Raw genomic sequence first — 21,312 nt, forward strand, 5'->3', positions numbered from 1 at the left:
CCTCACTGTTCCTTAACGGGCTACCATAAGTAGCTCCTCACAGCTTGCAGACTTCAGCCAGTCCTAAGATGTTTTCCCCTGTACATGGAAAAATGGGCGGCAACCAAATAGAAGACTATTAGTCTTAATAGGTGTCATGACAGCTACATTTTAATCCCCTTGTGCATCTGCATATATTTATTGAAGGGAATCTTTCCCATTATGAATTTCTACAACTTCCCTTCTTTCAGCAGCATGCTCACAGTCCAACAGCCTAGAAGCCCACAAAGGTGAAAGATATGCTTCTTTTTGCATCGACGATTTGAAGCTTTAAAAAATGAAACTAAAAGATACTTCCAATGTTTGCACTTAACTTCTTAACAGCATAAGAAGTAGAATTTTAAAGTGTGACTCACACTTCAGCTGTTTACAGAACTTTGGATCATCCTGAAATCAAAGATTGTTAAGGATCTTGTTTCCACTACTGTATGTGTTGTTGAAATAAAAGATTATCTGCTGAACAAAACAGCTACTTTTTCAAGTTGCTCAGCAACATTTTGGGTTGTGGGGTAAGTGAAATCCTGCCATCTGTATTGCCTTTAAGTGAGGCGATTAGAACTTAATTTATTAGAAATTGTGTACTCTGAGGTGCCAAGCCTTCTCAGTGACTGTAACTGCTTTTGATGAAATGTACAAGGATGTTTGTCCTCAGCATTACTTCTGGTTTTCACTTGATTATGGATATAGTCAATATGATCTTTGTTTCTATAAGTAACATAAGAATATTCATTATTTCAAATTTTTTGTAACATCTTTATTGTTTTGATAAGAAAACTACAGTTTGTCTTTTAAAAACTCCTTCTACCAGTAAAAAATAAGGCTGACTAATAAACCACAGTAGAGCCATGTTCTCCTACAGCCTGCCATTGCATTTCAGTATTACTTTTTTCACAGTGCTCTGGTAAAGGTACAGGAGTTTCAGTACAGCTATTTATTACAGATTAGTGAACTTTCAGGCCAACACACTCTTTTAACAGTACACTCTAGACTAACTAGTAACTGCTTAAGGCAAAGATAAAAAATAGGACCAAATACTGAAAAATGTCTAATGTGCTACTCAAGAAAGGGGAAAATACATTTCACACATACAAATGGAAGCATTTGCTTATAGTTCAAAATAATCCATCCTATCAGTAAACAATGCTGTTAAACTTCTATCATGCAGAGATATATGGTCCACCATAAGGCACTTTATTACAACAAAAGGCAGTGTAAAATTGTTTGCAGTAATCAAACACCTTGCAAAAAATCTGCACCTTTATAGAAATATATTGCAATACTGCTAAAAACAGTGAGGTTTGGGATATAGGGCTTATCTAAAGCTTGTAAATAAGCCACAACTTGCCATAGTATTCTATCCTCAACACGGAGAAATAGTGTGCGTAGAGAAAACCTGAAGTTTGTTCAGCAATTTTCTCTGGAGTTGGCAGGGTTTCTGCTAGTGGCAGCTCTTAAAAAGGAGGGCTGACAATACCTCCTCGCAGGACACCACTTCCCCACCAGTAATGAGTTCCGGACGTACCATACATACTAACTTGGCATCCACCGCGTTAGCCAAAAAAAAAAAAAAAAAAAAAAAAAAGGCAGAGTATTTCATGGACGAGATGGCTTAAGCTGCAACGGAAGAGCCTAGAACTGATGTCCTAAACAACGTTATTTTACTCGGTGACTTACATACAACAACCATACGAGTCAACAAGTACTTCTGAAAGAACTCCGGGCTCGCGGGGAGCTGCCGACGGAAAACAAAAACCCACGTGGACTCCTTATAAGGGGTCGTTTAACAAAAACCCTGATCCCAGTCCGACACGAGCAGGCAGCTCAGCGCGACCCGGCGGAGCCGCCGCGGGGGCAGGGTCAGCCGCTGGGCTTCAGGGCCTCGTAGCCCTCCCTCAGCAGGTCCCGCCATGTTCTGAGGAACCGGGCGTTCTCCGAGCACTTTGTGGCGAGCTCCTCCACCTGGGCCGACACGGCCGACGTCGCTTCCAGGACCTTCGCCAACGAGAAGGCGGCCTGGAGGAACGACAGAGGTTGGGGGTCACCGACGCCCGCCTGGCACCACCCGTGAGGGGATCCCCGCCGCCCGCCCGCACTCCCGGCACTCACGTCGCCGATCTGCATCTCCACCTCCTCCAGTAGCTCTCGCGTGTCGCCGGCCGGCAGCTCCGGTGGCCACGACCCCTCACTCCCGCCACGGACCCTCCGGGGCCCAGCGCCGGGCGGTCCCTCGGGCACCTCGGCGGGCGGCAGCGAGCCCGCCTCAGCCATCTCCCGCGCCGCTCGCCGCCCGGCCCCGCCCCGCCCCGCCCCTCCCGCGCCGAGCCCCGCCCCCGCCCCAGCTCCGCCCCGGTATCCCGGCATGCGCTGGGGAGCGGCGGGCCGTGCCCGCGCTGCCCGCCGGGAGCAGTAGTCTCTGCTGCCGCAGTGCCTGGCGGCGGCAGCAGCTGACACACCGCCCCGCCCCGCTTTGTCCGAGCGCCTCCCGCTCCAGTACTAGAGGAGTGAATCCGTTCCAGCTGTTAGAGCCGTCGCGCCGTGAGGGAAGCTCTGGGAGCTGTGGTGCTGCGGGCGGGGCGGGGCGGGGCGGGGCGGGGCGGGACCGGACCGGACCGGCGTCCCGTCGCCGGCAGCCGAATGCGCAGGCGCGGCGCGGCCGAGGGCTGGCGGGGGGCGGGCGCGGGGCGCGGAGGGTGCTGCGAGAGTCGCGCGCCGCCGCCATGCTGCTCGCTGGGTGCCCGTCCTCCAGCCGAGGTAACGCGCCGGGCCGCCCCGCCGCGGCTGGTCGTCCCGAGCGGGGGACGGGGCTGGGGTGGCCGCCGCCGCCGCTCGGCGGGGCGGGGCTGGCGGCTGGCGCGGCGCGGAAGGAGAGCAAAGGTCGCGGTTGGGGCGCGCCCGGGCGTCTGGGCGGCCGCCGGGCCGGGAGCGGGGATCCTGCGGGCGGGGGGCGTCGGGCGGCAGTTGGTGTCAGCGGTGGCGCGGCCGTGGCTCCCCCCCGCCCCAGCGGCCTCTGTCCGCCTGAAGGCGCTTCTGTCCGGGCGTACGGAGCTGCGCGGGAGCGCTGGCCGAGACCGAGCCGCGTCTTGTTAGTCTGCGGTTTTAGTTGTCTGTGACGTGTGGCATCAAAAGTGTAATGTCTTCTGGAACGATACTAGGTGTTACCTGTTTTAAAGGATAAAATAAAGCAATTGAATGCATGCCCTTGCTGACGAAATAATTGTCGAGACAACATCCTGCCAGCAGTTACTGTTAAAGAGCTGCAGAAAAGTAAAGTGTCTCCTTGGAGATTGCTTGCTTCGTGTGACCGTTTCACACCGCCTTACCAAGTCTGTAAACTCTCAGCAGCGTGGTAGCACAGGCTCAGCTCGCTCACGGAAGAAATGATCAGCCCGTTCAGGGTTTGGACCTACCTTTGTAGTTAACAGACGTATTCTGAGCTGAGTTTCACTTCTTTTGCGTGTGTGTGTGAAGTAGCTGACATTTTTAAACTATTCTATGCGATTCATAGTACCATCAGTTCTGCTCAAGTAAAAAGATCTGAAAAATTAAGGTGTCATGTTTTAATATACATGTATAGGCATAGTTGTTATCATGATTATTGCTTGTTCTCAGATCCGGCCCGGTTGCAGGTGAAGGATAATTAAGAGTCATGAGAGGGTACGATAATAGCTTTTATGTTATATTGGTTAAGTTCAAAATTGCTGTTAAGAAACCAACATAGGTAATACTTCTTACCTCGCATATAGAGACCAGTATCTTGGCTGTCACTGTGCAGAGGTATAATGGAGGATGTTTATGCTGGCCTTGCCAATCGCCATTCTCAGCAAATTTCAATCGTAGGATAATGGTGATTTTTACTTACGTAGTTTTGCAGAAATACTCTAAATACAGTATTCTCCTTCACCTCTGAAATTAGAGAAAGGGAAGGAAAATTACCTGTCAAGGTGCATTAATTCACAGACCTTTTAACTGTAACTAGTTTTGATGTTAACTATACTAGTTTTCAGATTACAGGTCACGCACATCTTCATGATTTTTTTTTTTTTTTGTGAAAGAAGAAAATTAGGGAAAGAATGCAACATGTAATAGCCCTGCTGAACAGAGTCCTGTTTTGATAATTTTAAACTTTAATTTTGTCCATTTAAAAATTTTGTCCATTTGTCCACTTTAAAAAATTCTAATTTGTTTATGAAACTATTAATGTACTGCAGCAAAGGTAAAGATTAAATGTATCTACTGTATCTAATGTATCTAGTTTTGACTTGGGTTTAAGTCTGAGCTTTTATTGTAGACCATGATGTTTTCTTTAGATGAACTGTCTAGTATCAGTAGCCCAAACTGTGTGCCTCAACATGTGTTGAGGTGTCAGAAGAGATGAACTTGCACGTCCTATCTCTGCAGTTGTTTGGTCACTTTTAATGAAGTCTGAAATAAATCTTTCAAAGTTCAAAATGAAATAGGAACTTAAAATGTGTTTCACCTGTGTACACTCATGTTATCCTATGTCAGCTGTCAGAAATGGCTGGTCAGTGTATTGAGTGGTATTATGTGAAGGATGCTTAAAAGGAAAGCTCCTTATTCTTCCCCCCCCGCCCCCCCCCGCCCCGAGATAAAATTATACAGTGCATTCCTAACTTGAAAATTTTAAAATCTGTGTTTATGGTTCCGCATCTTCACATCACCTGGTAGCCTCTGGGAGGGGGAGCTGTTACGTTTGTTGTGCCACTTGTGTCTCTGGAAAGTAAAAAAATTTGGGAAATTACTGATTTGACAAATTTGTTTCTTTTTTTTGCAGCACGTTGGTGCTTTCATGCTCTAAAGTTGATAAAGAGAGACTGCCTTCCATCACTTCATATTGCAAGATGTGCATCTACTGCCTCTGTGCCTCGCATAACTACACATTATACAATTCATCCTCGCGACAAAGACAAGCGATGGGAAGGTAAGATCAAAAATGCATTCTTTAAAAACTTCTTTATTATTGCTCAGACACTGAAATGTGTTGCTGTTCTTTTCTTTTTGGAGAAATTCTGTACTCTTAAATACAGTACTAATACTCCAAATGAAATTTTGTGGTTGCTGTCTCACAACGAGTGTCTTTAGTGCTATAAAATGGGACCAGATTAAACTCAATCCTAGTTATTTAAAGAAAATACTTAAGCAGCTTTTATTTTTGTGACTATCGGAACAAGGTTTAATTCTGTCAGGTATGTATCTATTGGATTTTTTTCAGTTGTTCTTACCATGAGAGTTTATGAGAAAATAAGATTTATATATATCTCTGGGCACTCCAGCCTCTACATTCAATAATTTCAGTGGCTTCAGTTCCAGAAAAGACACTGATTAATTAGTGTAAAATAAAGTCATGTGTTCTGACTAAAGGTCTCTTTTCTTTTATTTCTCTCTTAACTACTTTCACTGAATGTCCTTGATAACCTAGCCAACTTAAGTTTAACATTCTAAGACGATATATGCCATATGTTTTATGGTATATCTTCTTACAGCTTAAAAAGAGCTAATTTTACATTGGGATGCTACTATCCTTCTGCATTATACCAAGTACTGAAGTGGGGATTCTGTTAAATATTTGGCCTTCTTTTACGCAAGGTAGTACTACTGCAATACCCAGTAGCCAGTATCATAGAGCAAGCTTTAGTGAGAGAGAGGCTGGGGGAAATTGAAGATTGATTTATCTTACTATCTTTTTTTATTAAAGGGGTAAACATGGAAAGATTCGCAGAGGAAGCTGATGTTGTCATTGTTGGAGCAGGCCCTGCAGGTCTTTCTGCAGCTATTCGGCTCAAACAGTTAGCTGCTGAGCACAGCAAAGAAATACGTGTTTGTCTGGTGGAAAAGGCTTCACAGATTGGTGCGCATACACTGTCTGGTGCTTGTCTTGAGCCAAGGTCCTTACAAGAACTTTTTCCAGACTGGAAGGAGCGAGGGGTACGTATGAGCATATAAACACTGAAATTAATTACTAACTTGTAATGAACTCCATATCTGATTCATTCTGATATGACTTAGCACCTTGATAACACTGGTACTTAGTACCATTTTAAAATATGTTGATCTAAAAAACCAAAAAACCTTCTACCTTCTTTTTAGTCTGTTTCCTCTAGTTCAAAAATGCTCAAGTGTTGTACCCACACAGATATGCTGTGGCCTTGGCTCTTTTATATAATAGTTTTACTGCATATACGCAGTATGTCTGGTGCATCCTGGGATGCACTACACTTCCTGCATTTGTGCAGAATCCAGCTTCTGTGCACAAGCAGTAAGTTGGTAGTTCTTAGCAATGTCAGACTTGCTGTTTTTCTACAGTAGTTCTTCACAGTCTCAGGAAATGGCACATAGTACCCTGATTTTTGTGCAGACATAGTGGTATAACGGAGGTCTAAGATGCTTTTAGGTGGGAGGATCGCAAGAAATGAGCAGCCAGCTGCCTGCTATCACCTGGGAGCTGCAAGAAGTGAGCCATTGATTAGTTGTTTTGTCTTACTGGGGTAAACATGCAAGTTGAGCTGCCACCTTTAGAAGCATCTAGAATATTGATGAGGTACAGATTATAGAAGTGATTTGCAAGACCCTGTTCCTTTTTTTTTTTTTACCTCAGTAGTGTTGCTTCTTGCCTGTGACTGTCTCATAAATACTTCTATCTTATCTCTTGTGATACCTTCCTACAGAAGGGCTTTATTAAACCTTTGCTTAACTGCCAGTTTGATTGTTTTATTTTATTTTAATTGGTTTTGTTGGATTGGCTAGAAAAACATAACTCTCAGTACTGTTTCTATTTTATTTTTTTTTATAGGCTCCACTTAATACTCCTGTAACCGAAGACAAGTTTGGAATTTTAACAAAGAAATCTAGAATTCCAGTGCCAATTCTTCCAGGTAAAGTTTAGCAAGTGGTAGAGAGTCAAGCTTGCTCTCTTTTTCAACTTTTCCATTAATCAAACAATTTTGATTCAGTGTAGTACAGCAAGTGTATGTAGAACGTAATAGCTTAAAAGTGATAAGGTCTATGTAGATGATGGCTGTGGTAACTTATGACATTACTGTGAAGATAGTGGTTGTAGAAGATACATCTGATGTATACAACATCTGTTATTTTGTGTAGTGTTCTGTGTTTTATGCGTGTGTGTTCTTTTTTCCCTAGGACTTCCAATGGTTAATCATGGAAATTACATAGTACGTCTGGGCCACTTTGTGAGTTGGCTAGGTGAACAAGCAGAAGCTTTGGGTGTTGAGTTGTATCCAGGCTATGCAGCAGCTGAGGTAATAATGACATCAGCGTGTATGTGAAAAGCATTTTTGGAAACCCCTTCAATCTCAATTATTTCTACATTCACAACATTCCTTTTAACAGAGGTGTATTGTGAAAACTGTGTTTCAGTGTCTAAATTCCCTGGCCCAGATCCAGCAAAGTGCAAGTGCATCATACAGTATGCTAATAAATGCATAGTAATTACATAATCTTTGATTGTTTGGCCAACACATAATCTTTGATTGTAGAGACATAGTGCATAGAAGTTCTGCTTTAGAACTTTTTATGAACGGATTAAAATGACAGATCATTGAAATGGTTGTTTGTTTAAATATTTCCAAAGGTTCTTTTTCATGAAGATGGTAGCGTGAAAGGGATAGCAACTAATGATGTAGGCATTCAAAAGGATGGAGCACCTAAAGTAAGTAGCTATCTTCCCTATAACTAGGGGTCTAATTATGGAAATTGTGATATATCTGCTTCTACTACTATCAGTAGTCTTGCTGTAGCCTAAGAAAAAGTGTAAAATTCAGTACCTGTCTTCCCTCTCTGTATATAAAATAGATCAGTTACCTGTGAAAGTGCTGGTCTCGAATACTGTAAACTTCTGAGATTAATAGAAAAGCCTTCGCAGAAAGGAGGTTTGTTTGAGGGTGACTAGAAGGAAATATTTCAAGGTTGTTTTGGTGCATGTGAAATCAGGAAACAAAGGAAAAAATTCCAGGAACTCCTAAAAACAAGGTGCGAAGGTGAAATAGAAAGCTGTTGTCCAGCTGGTAACTAGCAATCTGTAAGAGTTGCTTCTGGCTGACCTGTTTTCTCTGATATTTACAACTGCAGTCGAATTTGTCAACAGTCTGTCTACTTTGTTGGGGCAAGGTACATGCTGAATCTTTATACCTTTTTGCTGGTTGATCACGTTTCTGTATCCAGAAGGTGACTCCCTGCCCAAAGTGTCGGACTTCCAACTGATTTTTAGTTGAATCAGAACCTGCAGTGAGTGTGTTGCTTCCCTATGCAATACGTAGGGAGAATTTGGTACATCAGAATAACTCAGGAAGACATTCACGCAGAATTATTTGGCTCTGTAAATTATGGGATTTGACTACATAAATTATGGGTGTGAAGCTTTTTTCTTAAGATTTAAGGTTTCTAGCTAGTTACATAGAGTTTCAAAGAGGTTTAACTTCCACATAAAAACATGGGCTATTTTTCCTATTTAAAGCAGGGAATGAGAAGAAAAGACTGATTCTTGTTTGGAGAAAATATAGCCTATGGAGAAGGAAGTGGTGGCAATATATTTTCCCAGTATGATACTGTCTATCTCCTGTAGGGGAGAGACACGCTCTTCCTTTCAGGTGAACATGTTCTCCAGTAGAAGGCACACGTAATGCGTACAGCTTTCTGTGGTATAAAGATTTATTGGGAGTTTGGTTTGTGTATGTTTTAAAACAGGGATGAACTATGATTTTATTATGTTTTTTTAAGTATCCTGAAAACCTGGAATTTTTTTCCATTTATTCTGGAAGAATGTGTTTAGTAACTTTTTAAATGTACATAATTAGTGTGCCATTAATGCAATTTTTTGATGATTCAAGTGTTTTAGCTGTCAGTTAGGTCAGATAATATGACCTCCAGTCTATAAAGGTTCAGGTAAATAGACATAGTTTGTATAACCTTCAAGGCAAGAATATCTTCAATGTGTTTATACAGAGTCTAATCAAATAGACTGTGGTTAATGAATAGTTTCATCTTGGAGTCAGCACTAATCAAACAAAAATGCCAATGGTAAAAATATGTAGTAAAATGTTGCACATTGATTCTTGTGTAGATGCTGGAGAAGGATGTTAAGTATAACTTTTTGACATTACAAAAACATTTCAGATTCATTAATTTCTGATATTTACAATGTGGAGTTAATTGATTTATATAAATCTACTTCAAAGTGGATGATATATATTTTTAATTTCTAGATCAAGTAGTAAGTCCCTGTAGTTCTCTTAGTATTTTGGAATATTAATTCATGTTCAGGTTGACAATCAGAAATTCAAAGAATCTACAAAAAATTTGGCAAAATCTTGTAACTCCTGTTTAAAGGTAATTCCTGACCAGAAGGAACATTTTCATTTGCTAGTCTTTTTCAGAGGTTTCCAACCAGTAAGTTACAAGTGGATTGCACCTGAGAGACAATTCAAAACCAAAGCAATAAGCTTCTTCTGGACCTATGACTTACCTTGTGATGGTTTTATTGGGTACTGCTGGATAACTTAATGCAAAACTATTTCCATTATCTTTTCAACATTAAACTTTTTGACCCGAATCAAGCTTTTTTCTTTTTAATTGTTTTTTTTCCCTGCAAGTCTGTGTATTTAGAATACTGTATCCTTACATTGCAAATATAATCCAGTAATGTTCTCATCCAGTTTGCTCACATATGCAGATGACATGCTGATACACAAGTATGCTAGTTCCTCTTATCTTACTCTCAATCTCATTGTTGGAATTTTTGATGAGAATTTTTTTTATAATGATACTTAATGTTAGTTTAATTTTACTGTATGTTTTAACATGTAAGATCGGTGCAACATTATAGTAACTTTATTCTAATTAGTGGGTTCTTTTGGGGACAGGAGTAATGCAGATTTTTCTGATGTGATGTTTCTGTCTAGCCTCTGTCATATGTATGTGTGGGGACACACAATATTTTACTGTAATGTGACTTCATGAGCGAAAATTAAAGTGTAAAGCTTTAAGTTAAAATTCTTCTGTCAGGGTTCCTTTGCACCATATGAATGAGCAGATGTGATATAAGTATCCTCTCATCTGGAAAAGATTCTCCTTTTCAGTAATGAATGATGATTCACTGTAGTGCAGCTTTACTGGAATCCCCTTTACAAGATTTGCCAGGGATGCATCATGGTTAGGTGGAAAAGGCAGTTGGACTAGAGCCATAGCTTGCAATGGTTTGTGGGTGCTGGGCAGTGCCACAAAGTAGCGTAAAATCACTTTATGGCCCTCCAGTTTCTTGCTGTGAGTTTGGTGTGGCAGAGAACTTATTGCTGATGAAATACTCTACTTTTGCAGGCTACCTTTGAAAGAGGCTTGGAACTCCATGCTAAAGTCACAGTCTTCGCTGAAGGTTGTCATGGACATCTAGCCAAACAGCTCTACAAGAAATACAATCTAAGGGAGAAATGTCAACCCCAGAGCTATGGCATTGGACTGAAAGAGGTATCACCTGCATAATTTTAACAATAAGGAAAATACTTTGAAGCTATAAGGTAGTTTCTGTTTGCTTCAAGCTAATTTGTGTAAGACATTAGAATTACTGATTTTGAGTTACATTTTCAGACTTCAGAACCTTTGCTATTCTGAAGTTGGTCAGAGAAGATGCTCCCTGGCTGTTATGTTTCAGCTGCTTCTTCTCATAGCTGTGTTGTATCTAGAGGTACCTGTGAACCCTCTCTGTTAATGTCTTAATTTGATTTAAAATTATGTTCATTTGTGAAATCTGTTTTCAATACTTTTACTAAATGAGAGAGGCGTTCATGCTGCCTAATTTTAGGGAGTTTTAGTACCTGAGGAGGGGAGGAAAGGCTTTCTATACATTTTCTGTATATTGGTATGAGAGAGAGAAAAGAGCTGTTACAGATGATGAGTCATGCTCTCTGAAACACCTTCTGGATGAGCTTTTTTTTCCCAAAAAAATCCCTTTACTTAGTTATAAAATTGGGATAGGGATCAGGTTTCCTTTTTGAAATATTTTATACTGTGGAAATATCATCTATGAAAAATAGCTGTATTATTTACAGTATGTTCAGAGTTTGACTATAACATATTCTTTATTTATTACTTTAAGCACGTGCTTCCAGCTACAGAATATTTGCTAAATAATTAGTTTACACTTCTGTAGAGAATAACCGCTCTGGAAATGTATGACATAATCTTAGTTGCAATTTGTAATACCTAAGTTGTCGTTAAAGCAGCATTTTTGCTGTAGAGTTTCTTTACTTCCAGATGAGACTGTGTCTGCTTTAGCAAATAGTACAGTCCAATAGGAATGGATCTGTAAAGTGAAATTGTTGGTGCTGATGAGCTGATATCCATACTATGCACATTTCAGGTTTATTTTTACTTCTGATCCAGTCCCGTGGACTGAGTGCCCTTTCGTGACTAGAATGCTTTAGATGGGCTTCTGGAGCCTTTCTTACAGTTTAGCTTCATGTGAAAGGAATCTAGTTCATGCCTTCTGTGGCTGCTGTATGAACCAAAGCACAGTAAGTGTGTGAATCAGGAGCCCTGCTCAAAAATGTGCTTCTCAATCTAAACTGAAACATTAATGTAGATGTACCCTCCATGCTTGAGCTGATCTAAAGGCGCTCAACTGACCTGTCATTAGAGTGCACCTGACGTATAGCTCCATGGTGAACAGACGTTTTGTGAAATGATCAGAAAATTGACTTGCTAGTGGAAACATGAAGATGCTTCTGTGGGTTCACCATGGGTCAGATGAGTACTGGAGATGTGTAGGAGAGAGCAAAGAGAGGACAACCTGTTTGACAGCAAATATTTAGATCAACTGAGGCATAGTGTTAAGCCTGACCTTGAAAAACTTATGAGGAAATTACAGTGATTCGTATGAAAAAATAATGGTTTTAAAGAAAAAATTAAATGTCAGCATTGCATCCCTTAGGAGAGTATCTATCAAAGTCACTGATATAAAGAATCTTGTGGCTGAATTAAAATTTTGGGTATAGTACTGGACGCTCAGTCACATTTTCTGATGCACAACATTTTAAGAAAGAGAAGTATTAGGAAATTCTTCAGTGGTATCCAAAGAAATATACTTAATTACCTGGTATTTTGTTGTATGAATTTATGCATTGGTCATAGCAGTAAATTAATTTTCGTCTACATTAGGTTGTGTGTTTGTCTTATATTATTGAAAGGACATTACTTTGCAATATAAATTTTTGGTCATCTGCATGACAGTTATGGACTATTGATGAAAAGAAATGGAAACCAGGAAGAGTAGAACATACTGTAGGCTGGCCTTTAGACCGACATACATATGGAGGATCCTTTCTTTATCACTTAAATGAGGGTGAACCTTTAGTTGCTCTTGGATTTGTGGTAAGTGAAGTTGCTTTTTTCATGCTTGTTGTTGTTTGATCTTCATTTCTATGCAATTTTTTTCTTCTGTTTTAATGTGAAAATAAAACCACAAGAATAGCAATAGACCAAATTTAGTACTTTCTCAATTTTCAGTGTGCTTATGCCCATATTAGGAAAGGTTAATTTGTCATATTAATCTGTCTTTAATCCAGTGTCTTTTATTAAGAACAAAATGGAAAACTTAACAAATAAATTTTTTTGCAAACCAAACAAATTCTAGTAAAGCCAAAACCAGATGATTAATCAAAACTGTGCTCTCAGAATTCTTGCAAGTTAGGAACTGTCTTCCATTTCCTTGTTAATGTGTCAACCTTGGGTGCAACTCCACTTTGAGAGAAGTGCATAAAGTACAAGCACACTGCAGTTCCACAAGCAGCATCCCTTCAATTTCTGAGCTCTTCTGTTTGTTCTTAGTGTTCTTCACCCACTTTTGCCTCGCCCTCTTTAGTAGCTGTCTTTCTGAATTTTACAGGCAGCTTCTTCCTTCTTACTACCTCTATCAGAAGCATTGAGATCACTAGAGACACAGTCTTGTGTCATTCTGCCAGCCAGTGATGCAGGGAGCAATAGTAGGAAATGTTTTCCTAGCACCTACAGTCATAAATGAAGCACACACTATTTATCCTTGCATGTGCTTTACACACAGATGCTGTGAGAGTCAGGCACATGATCTGGACTTTCAGCAGCATGGGCCTGAGGTGACACTTTGGTCTCCTAGATTTCAGAAGGATTCCAGAGTGTGTGTGGGTGAAAACTGTATTTTTATCTAACTGTTTTGTAAGAAACATTGAAAAAAACCTTGTTAGCTTTTCTCAGACATGCATGCTTGTCCTGTGCAGATTCCAGTATTGGAATTAATAAGTACAGACAGTAGACATTCAAATTCTGTTTGCTCTTAGACGGGTAGAGAGCTTTGATTCTTATAGAGAATGCTAATTAGTAATTTTCAGTAATAGGAACGTTATCTCCAGTTCAGATAGGAGAAAATAACTTCTATGTGAACATACAAGCACTTTTTTGTCTTTGAAATTTACACCTATGTCAGTCTGAGCTGATTCTTGTAGTAGGATTATCTTGCACTTAATTTTGAAATCTGTTTATTATCTTTTATCTAGTAAGGAAAGTAGATGCAAGCAGTATTCTAAAAGCAGTGAGCTGCCAGAAAAATCAAGATACTGTTTGTTGCTGACTCATGATATATATATATATTTTTTTTAATCTCAAATAGAGCTCACAGTAACCAGAAATAATCCCTTTCTCAAAAGAGAAAATTCAGCAGCATAGGCCCTTTTAAGAGTACATTCAGGATTGGAAATACAGAGTATATCTTTGGTCAGATTCTCAAATGCATAAAAGAATCCAGAGCATTTAGCCAACTGGCAAAGTGTTTTCCCCCATTTTCTCCTTTCATCATTGCTCCCCCGTGCTTTATTACAATGGCTCACCTAATTGGAAATAATTGACTCTGCTAAACAATGTGAAGAACAGGTTAAAATATGTGAGCACAAGGACGTAAAACTATATACAAATAATTGTTTACCTCTCCTTCCAGCTTTTTTAGGGCAAAGAGGTTTTGAAACACAAATTTAAAACAAGTTTTCTCACTTATCCTGCCCATTAAACCATGCCTAATTTAATTTCACTGTTTTATTTCAAAGGCAGATGGAAGGTGATTACAATGCGTTTAAATATTTTTCATGCTTCAGGTTTCAGGTAGTGCAGAGAACAATCTTGTAGCAGCGAATTCTCAGAATTGCTTCTACTATAATCTTAATAAAATATATTTTTGGCAATAGTTTCTTTAAGTAGAAAGATCCTGGGGTTCGTTTAGTATAAAATAGATTTACAGAGTTGATGTAGTAATATGTGATTGCTTTCTTTTCAAACTCTTGTTGAAATTTTATACTTTTATTAATGCTGCACCTTTTTTTTGTTTGTTTTAAAAGGTTGGTTTAGATTACCAAAATCCCTATTTGAATCCATTTAGGGAGTTTCAGAGGTGGAAGCACCATCCTAGCATACAGCCTACTTTGGAAGGTGGAACAAGGATTGCCTATGGTGCCAGAGCGTTAAATGAAGGCGGTTTCCAGGTAGCTTTTTCATTAAGTTTTTTACTTCGAGTTCTCTATAGCTATGTTTTTAGTGCTGTAGATTTGGGTTCCATGCTGTTGGGAACTATAATAAAGCTGAATAAAAGCCAAAAGTTTTAGTGGACAGAAAAGCCTTGTTATCTTGCTGGATACTGGCTGCTGAGATTTACTACACTTAGGCTGTTATACTAAAAATCTTCTGACATAGTCACTTTACTTTCTAAATGAAATATGAAGCAGAGTTTATATTGGAACCAAATGTGTTCAGCAGCAAAGAAACTACAGGTATTTCTTTGTTGTGCCTGAAAGCCTGGAGAAGAGAGGGTAGCACCACTCATTTGTTGTGGAGTTGGGGGAGGCGTATTTTCCAAATTATATGTTTATCCTAGCAGAGCGCCTTTCCAGTCCTTGACCCTTAAGCCATTGATGGTGCTGAAATTGTTACGTGGCTTGGCAGATAGAAGTCTTCACCTCTAATTACCTTTGCTGACTTTCATGCACAGCTTTGAATTTCTACTTTCTTGGGAGGTGGCGTACTTTGTTCATTTTGTTCCCTTAAAGATCTTAGGAGGTGACATTTTAAAAATGTATTCATCAAGTCAGTTGAAAGGGCTGGAACAACTTTCAGGAGAAACACCTGTTTGCTTCTCATGTGAGAATCTTGAAACAGAGGACATGGCGGTGTGTCCTGGACTCCCAGGTCCATCTTACAGATGCTGCTTTCAGTTTGGAACTTAAAAATAGCTTGAGTGTGATCCACGGGTCATACCACTGTGCTCTCCGACACCTGTCTTTCCTTTTTGAACCTCTTCTTTAGTTTAAGTGTGGCTTTGTGTAGTTTTTGTTATACAAGTAGAATTTCAGTAGCAGCGTAACTCCTGTCATGGTCCATGGAGTTAGGCTTTGACACCAGTATGCATGCCTGCGACTGGGTCACGTGGGTTCACAAAGCAATTTCTTGATTACACACACGATACACATTTAATCCATCTGTGGATTGATTATTTTGTCCACTCTGAAGTGAAAATACCACGTTTTAACATGGCTGTGTTACTAGCTCATTTCAGAAACCATTGTCAGTCCAGTATTAAGACAGGTAAGATACAAAATACCAAGATGTCTTAACCTAGACTTTTTATACAAGAGGGGCTTCTGTTTCCACCCCATGCACTGGTTTCTCTATCACAGTCATTATTGAATTTCTGGCTTTGATGGAGTAGCCAGATTGTGACTTCAGTTGCATATTCCTTATACTGCTTGAAACATATGGCTGAAAGAACACAGTATTTGTGAAGTCACTTACAGACATTGTTTGTGCCGAGTTACACACAGACTGTAGGACTACAGCTCTTGCATATCTCTGTCTAATCTTTGGACTACTTCTTTGCTGGACTTGAAACAACACATCACTTAGTTGGCACTGTTCCTAATACAAGAGCATGTTCTGTTTTCTTAGGCTTTTTTTTTTATTTACTGTAGATAGAATTATCTAGTTAATCATGAAATCACACTTTTAAATGGCTTTTTTTTAATACATGCTTTCAGTAAAAAAAGCTTTATTGATGATTCACTTAGGTTTTTAAGATTAGCTCTTCTTTTGCATGTGTTGCTTTGATTAATAACTGTAGCAGTCTGACTCATTTGCATCACTGGAGTCCAGGAATATTTTCTTATGTAAGTCATTCTGCAGCTTGAGTTTTTATTTTAGTGAGAGTATTGCATCAAATAGGTGTATAAAATTATGGTTGATCTACGCTTTTTTTTTTTGTCTGTTATAGATAACCTTACGACCATGTCCTTTAGTCTTTACCATATAGTGGTGCTAAGTTGGTGAGAGAGAGTGCACACGCTCTTGGATGTTTCCCTGATTTTATAGCTTTTTGGGATATGTGGAAGGAGGGAGGGAAGAGAGTTTAATAGACTAAATCTACATAGCTGTTGTATCTTCTGTTTCTTAAAATTGCAAAATTAGGCACTTTAAGAAATTTCTGTGCAACTTCTGTTTTGTCTTCATTTTATCAAAAACTTTGAAAAGGTTTAAGAGTTTTATGGAAAAAAATAAAAGGTGCTGCTGTTGCTGAGCAATGTATATTATGAATATCAGGGGAAAAAAAACCTTCATATTGATGACCCAAGCAAGTGTCCAACATTAGACTCGCTTAGATTTTCAGCCCTGAGCTGAGCTAAGGGGAGGAGAATGTGGGGTTCCCTGTCTGCTGGCAGAGAGGACTCTGCAGGAAGCAGGTGTCTTCCCTTCTTCCCTCCCTCAAACCTGCTGCCAAGAGAGTGATTGCTGCTCCAAGTGCTCAAGGTTGAAAGGATTTCACCTTGTATCTCAGGGGCAGGAAGGGCTTGTGCCGAACTGGCAAGATGGGTTTCTTCAACTGACTGCGAGAACAGGCACTAAGTTCCACACTACTAATGATGAAAATTACTAACAACGCTGCAGTACATGTAACCTTTTGTGTTATATGACTAATCTTTATTCTCATTTATACTTTGACAGTATGTTGGTCACTGTGTACCTATTAAGTGAAACAGTTGTTGCAGAAGAAAACTACTTTATCACCATTTCTTTATGTAATTCAAAGAGTCAGTCAAGAATCTTTCTGTGCTTGTGTCAGTGCTGTATCATCGTGTTCTAATGAACGTGACAGAATGTTTTCAGCCAAAGGTCTTGTGAAAAGAGAGGATATCCTACTACTTAATTGCTTTAAAATGTTATGTAGCTGAAATTATGACTTCTGATCACTGAAAAGTGCGTTAAAATATGAAATTTTGTTTTCAGCCTAAACTACATTTCCTACAAACCAAATTACTCAGTCTGTGATTAAACAAATTGCCCAAAACACAGGGAAAATGCTGGGTAGTACAACTTTTTTTAGTGACTACTATATGAATATTCAAAAGTAACCAGCCCTGGGTGAATAGTCAACAGATAAGCAGAACAAGCAGAAGAAACAAAATGTTTGTTTCAGATTATTGTGAATTTCAAGGGATATGTTTTTTGGACATTTTTCATTAAATAAAAGTACTTGTTTGGGGTCAAATTATTTAGGCTATTAAAAAATTTATTATTTCAGGCAGCTTTAATAAAAGCAGGATGCTATATTCACAAGTGCTGCTCAGTACTAAAGACTTTTGAAGGAGGGTCATGTTCATAACTTAGCTTCATCAGTTTCAGGCCTAGGGTGTGATCACAGCTTTCTGCTCAAAGTGCTGCAGTCAGTGTATGTTTTGAAGCTGTTCCCTGAAATCCTCATCTTATTGGATAAGGGTGAGAATAGCTATCTTGATAGTTGAGATATTCCTTAGTTAATATAGGCACATTACATAGTATATTAATAATACGGACCTGACGTTTGCAAATCATCTGGCTGTCCTAAGTTTGTGAGGTGAATGTACTCAGTGACATGCTTCTTACAGAACGGGAATAAGACAATGATTTTGCACCAAAAGTGTATTTGTTGGCTTCTGAAGAACTTTCAAAATAAGTGGGGCCTGGATGGGAACAGGGAGAGCACTGTGTGGTTTCACAGAAGAGATCTATGGAAAAAAGCACTGAGTAATAAACTGTGAGATGAGATGCATACAACTTGTGTGGAAAATGGGAACATGAATGTCTTTTTTAAAAAAAAAAAAAAAATTCACTTACTCTTGAAGGAGGAAAACAGTATCAGTGAGTGACATTACCAGTCTTGTTGCAGATAAAGTAACTGGAGAGAGGATATAAGGAAAACGTTGTCGTTATTTTATCCTCAGCCCTAGTACATCTGTATCCATAATTGTTTACTATGCCAAAATTCCTTGATTAAGTGGAGTAACTGGTGGATGTTTAGATAGTGCATATGCAAATCTAAAAATGCAAAGGACACTCAAGCCTCATGCCAGTTCCATTGCCAGAATGTTATTCTCATTTTAAAAACCAATAACCAACCATCTTTCTTTCTGTTTCCTCTTCAGTCAATACCCAAACTCACCTTCCCAGGTGGCTTATTAATTGGTTGCAGTCCCGGACTCATGAATGTTCCTAAGATCAAAGGGACACATACCGCAATGAAAAGTGGCATGTTGGCTTCAGAAGCCATCTTTAGCCAATTAATCAACGAAAGTCTCCAATCAAAGACAATAGGTAAGATTGCTGTACTTTGATTTGTAATTACCTTTTGTTCCATTAGGATCACTGGCAACTTAGCAGTAACTAAATGTGTCTGAAGGAATTAGTTGGAAATGCAAAAAAAATCATTAAATGAGCCTGGTGGCTTAAAAAGATATCTATTGTTTATTTACAATTTAGACTGACAAATTCTTTAAGAAAGAAATGAATAAATTTCTGCTTAGTTATTCTTAACTATTGATCCTACTGCTACAACAATAGGCCTCAAGTATTCACATAAAGACAGGGCTTAAAACTTACTATTTAGAACATCTATTCCTACAGAGTAGTAATGAGAATGGTGAAAGGGAAGCTCTCAGAAAACTTCCATTTGAAGAAACATTTTTTTTCCTGAGATAGTTACTTGGCTTTAACTATACTGCAGTAGATGTGTCATATGTCAAGCATGCAGTGTCTAGTATTTATAAAGGGTACAATCCAAGAGTTTAAATCAAAAGCTTGTAGTCAAATATATCTCATTAACTTGCTGATTAAAAAGGGAGAAAAAATGTTCTCTAGCAGTGGCATCATCCATTGGTCCATAGTCATAGTTACTGAAATCAGAATGTTTGTGGTTGCATAACTTGTCAGGTTCAGAGCTTTTTCTTTACAATATTAAAATTATAAACTCTTGGATCACACATAAACTGTCAATTCTTAGATTCTATGAGCGAGTAGCTATTTTCCCATAGATGTGCCAATACAGCCACCTGGCCAGTTATTGGTTTGAGGCAATTTAGTGCTGCTTGTGGGTCATTTAATAAAGGCTACAAAGAAGCACTAGATACCTGCTGCTAACTGCCAACAAAATGGATCTCTTCAGGAGGCTGAAATGCGTTGTCTAATGTATTCCTAGCTTACTATTCCGAAATTCTCATTTTGCTGCCTTCATTGCTAACAATTGCCTTTATTCAGCTATTATTTTTTATTTCAAGGATAGTCTTTATGTACTGTAGGTACCTAACAAGTAATGTACTGCCTTAGGACTTGATGTGCAAGAGTATGAAGAGAATCTGAAAAAGTCCTGGGTTTGGAAAGAGCTGTATGCGGTTAGAAACATCCGACCATCCTGCCATAGCATACTTGGTGTGTATGGAGGGATGATTTACACGGGTATATTTTATTGGCTGCTGAGAGGAATGGAACCATGGACATTAAAACATCCAGGTAATTTCATTATCTCCTGAAAGAAGATACTAAATGTGTATGTCAGTCTTTGCTAGTCTTAGTTGAAGCTAGAGCATACCTGGTCAAGTGGTGAGGCCTTAATGTAGAAAAGAAATCGGTAAGGCATTGAAGCAGACTTTGTCATTACCTAGCACATAATGTAAATGAAGACATTAAACCACTGTTAGCATAGTTTTTTGTCTATGAAAAGGCTACCTTTTATAAAATACTTCATTCTGATGACAAGGAGTTAAAATAGATTAATAAAATTGCTCTTGAGTAACTGCAAATTACAGTAATTCTGTACTGAAACTGTATTTATTAAAAATGTATTTAGGACCAGATTTTGCTCAGCTCAAGCCAGCCAAAGATTGCACACCTATTGAATACCCAAAGCCTGATGGAAAAATCAGTTTTGATCTCCTGTCTTCTGTGGCTTTAAGTGGTACGAACCACGAACATGACCAGCCTGCTCATTTAACTCTCAAAGATGACAGCATCCCAGTGAGCAGGAATCTGGCTGTATTCGATGGACCGGAACAAAGATTTTGTCCAGCAGGTAGGTAACAAAAATGTGTGTCTGAGCTGTTTTTGCAAGATGAAAGACCTGAGTACTTCAGGAAGAGTCTACCTGGCCTACTACTTACTTCAAGCAGTCCATCCAAATCTTCCTCCTAGAAGAGGGTTTGAGTGCCTTAAAATATGTTAACAGTACTTTCATGACAGAATTAGTACATATGGAAGAAGGCAGTTGAATCACACTAGTAATACACTTCCCTCATTATGTTTGCTGGTAAGTAGTAGACCATACATGCAGGGGGAGACTGTTCAGTGAAGTGATAGCTCTCTTTTGCTCTTTGCAGGAGTTTATGAATATATTCCTCTGGAAACAGGAGAAGGATCAAGACTGCAGATAAATGCTCAGAACTGTGTCCACTGCAAAACATGTGATATTAAAGACCCAAGTCAGAACATTAACTGGGTAGTGCCTGAAGGTGGAGGAGGACCAGCTTATAATGGAATGTAAACTGATGGGAAATCTGTTCAGTGACTTCCGATCACCAACAAATAAGTTGGAGTATTTTATGCTGTGGTGTCATTACAGCACTGACTTGAATGTTAAAGGAGTTTGAGACTAATGTGCCATTGTGAATTTTAGGTACAACTGTTGCAGTAAATGGGAAGTCAGTGCCTTCTGGTTAAACCCTAGCCTTATTTAAATAGGACTTCTCTACAGGAGTTGTGTGGCAGGCAGAAGACAGTTCTTCTCAGGACTAACAAAGGAGCTTTGGAACTTGGATTTATTGCTGAAGTTCAGTGATAATGGGAGCCATATCCAGAATTGTGGGTATGGTGGAATTCAGTACCTGCCCTTAAAAAATAAAAGTATTTTCTCTCTATCTGGAGTGATTTATTGTATGT

At 39.5% G+C, this 21,312-nt stretch overlaps 2 protein-coding genes across 2 annotated transcripts; one reads left to right on the forward strand and one right to left on the reverse strand.

The window, feature by feature from the left end:
• Positions 1 to 781: 781 nt before the first annotated feature.
• On the reverse strand, positions 782 to 2,331 carry C4H4orf46 (chromosome 4 C4orf46 homolog). Its single transcript, XM_074904058.1, has 2 exons — positions 2,146 to 2,331; positions 782 to 2,052 (listed from the first exon to the last, which is right to left on the reverse strand). Exons 1-2 carry the CDS (start codon positions 2,305 to 2,307, stop codon positions 1,897 to 1,899), a joined length of 318 nt encoding a protein of 105 aa, XP_074760159.1. The 5' UTR covers positions 2,308 to 2,331; the 3' UTR covers positions 782 to 1,896.
• Positions 2,332 to 2,666: 335 nt separating this feature from the next.
• Positions 2,667 to 21,290, forward strand: ETFDH (electron transfer flavoprotein dehydrogenase). The gene is made up of 13 exons (XM_074905685.1): positions 2,667 to 2,790; positions 4,832 to 4,978; positions 5,753 to 5,982; positions 6,848 to 6,929; positions 7,195 to 7,313; positions 7,646 to 7,723; positions 10,387 to 10,533; positions 12,295 to 12,435; positions 14,424 to 14,567; positions 18,531 to 18,699; positions 19,708 to 19,890; positions 20,228 to 20,449; positions 20,754 to 21,290. The coding sequence occupies exons 1-13, from the start codon at positions 2,757 to 2,759 to the stop codon at positions 20,915 to 20,917; spliced, it is 1,860 nt and encodes a 619-aa protein (XP_074761786.1). The 5' UTR covers positions 2,667 to 2,756; the 3' UTR covers positions 20,918 to 21,290.
• Positions 21,291 to 21,312: the final 22 nt, after the last annotated feature.

This window comes from Athene noctua, chromosome 4 (genome assembly GCF_965140245.1).
Source record: "Athene noctua chromosome 4, bAthNoc1.hap1.1, whole genome shotgun sequence".
NCBI lineage: Eukaryota > Metazoa > Chordata > Aves > Strigiformes > Strigidae > Athene > Athene noctua.

Coding starts and splice junctions, on each gene's coding strand:
- C4H4orf46 (XM_074904058.1), bottom strand. CDS start 2,307: ATGGCTGAGGCGGGCTCGCTGCCGCCCGCCGAGGTGCCCGAGGGACCG. Junction 2,053..2,145: donor TGGAGATGCAGATCGGCGAC/GTGAGTGCCGGG, acceptor TCGTTCCTCCAG/GCCGCCTTCTCGTTGGCGAA.
- ETFDH (XM_074905685.1), top strand. CDS start 2,757: ATGCTGCTCGCTGGGTGCCCGTCCTCCAGCCGAG. Junction 5,983..6,847: donor CAGACTGGAAGGAGCGAGGG/GTACGTATGAGC, acceptor TTTTTTTTATAG/GCTCCACTTAATACTCCTGT. Junction 19,891..20,227: donor ATGGACATTAAAACATCCAG/GTAATTTCATTA, acceptor AAATGTATTTAG/GACCAGATTTTGCTCAGCTC.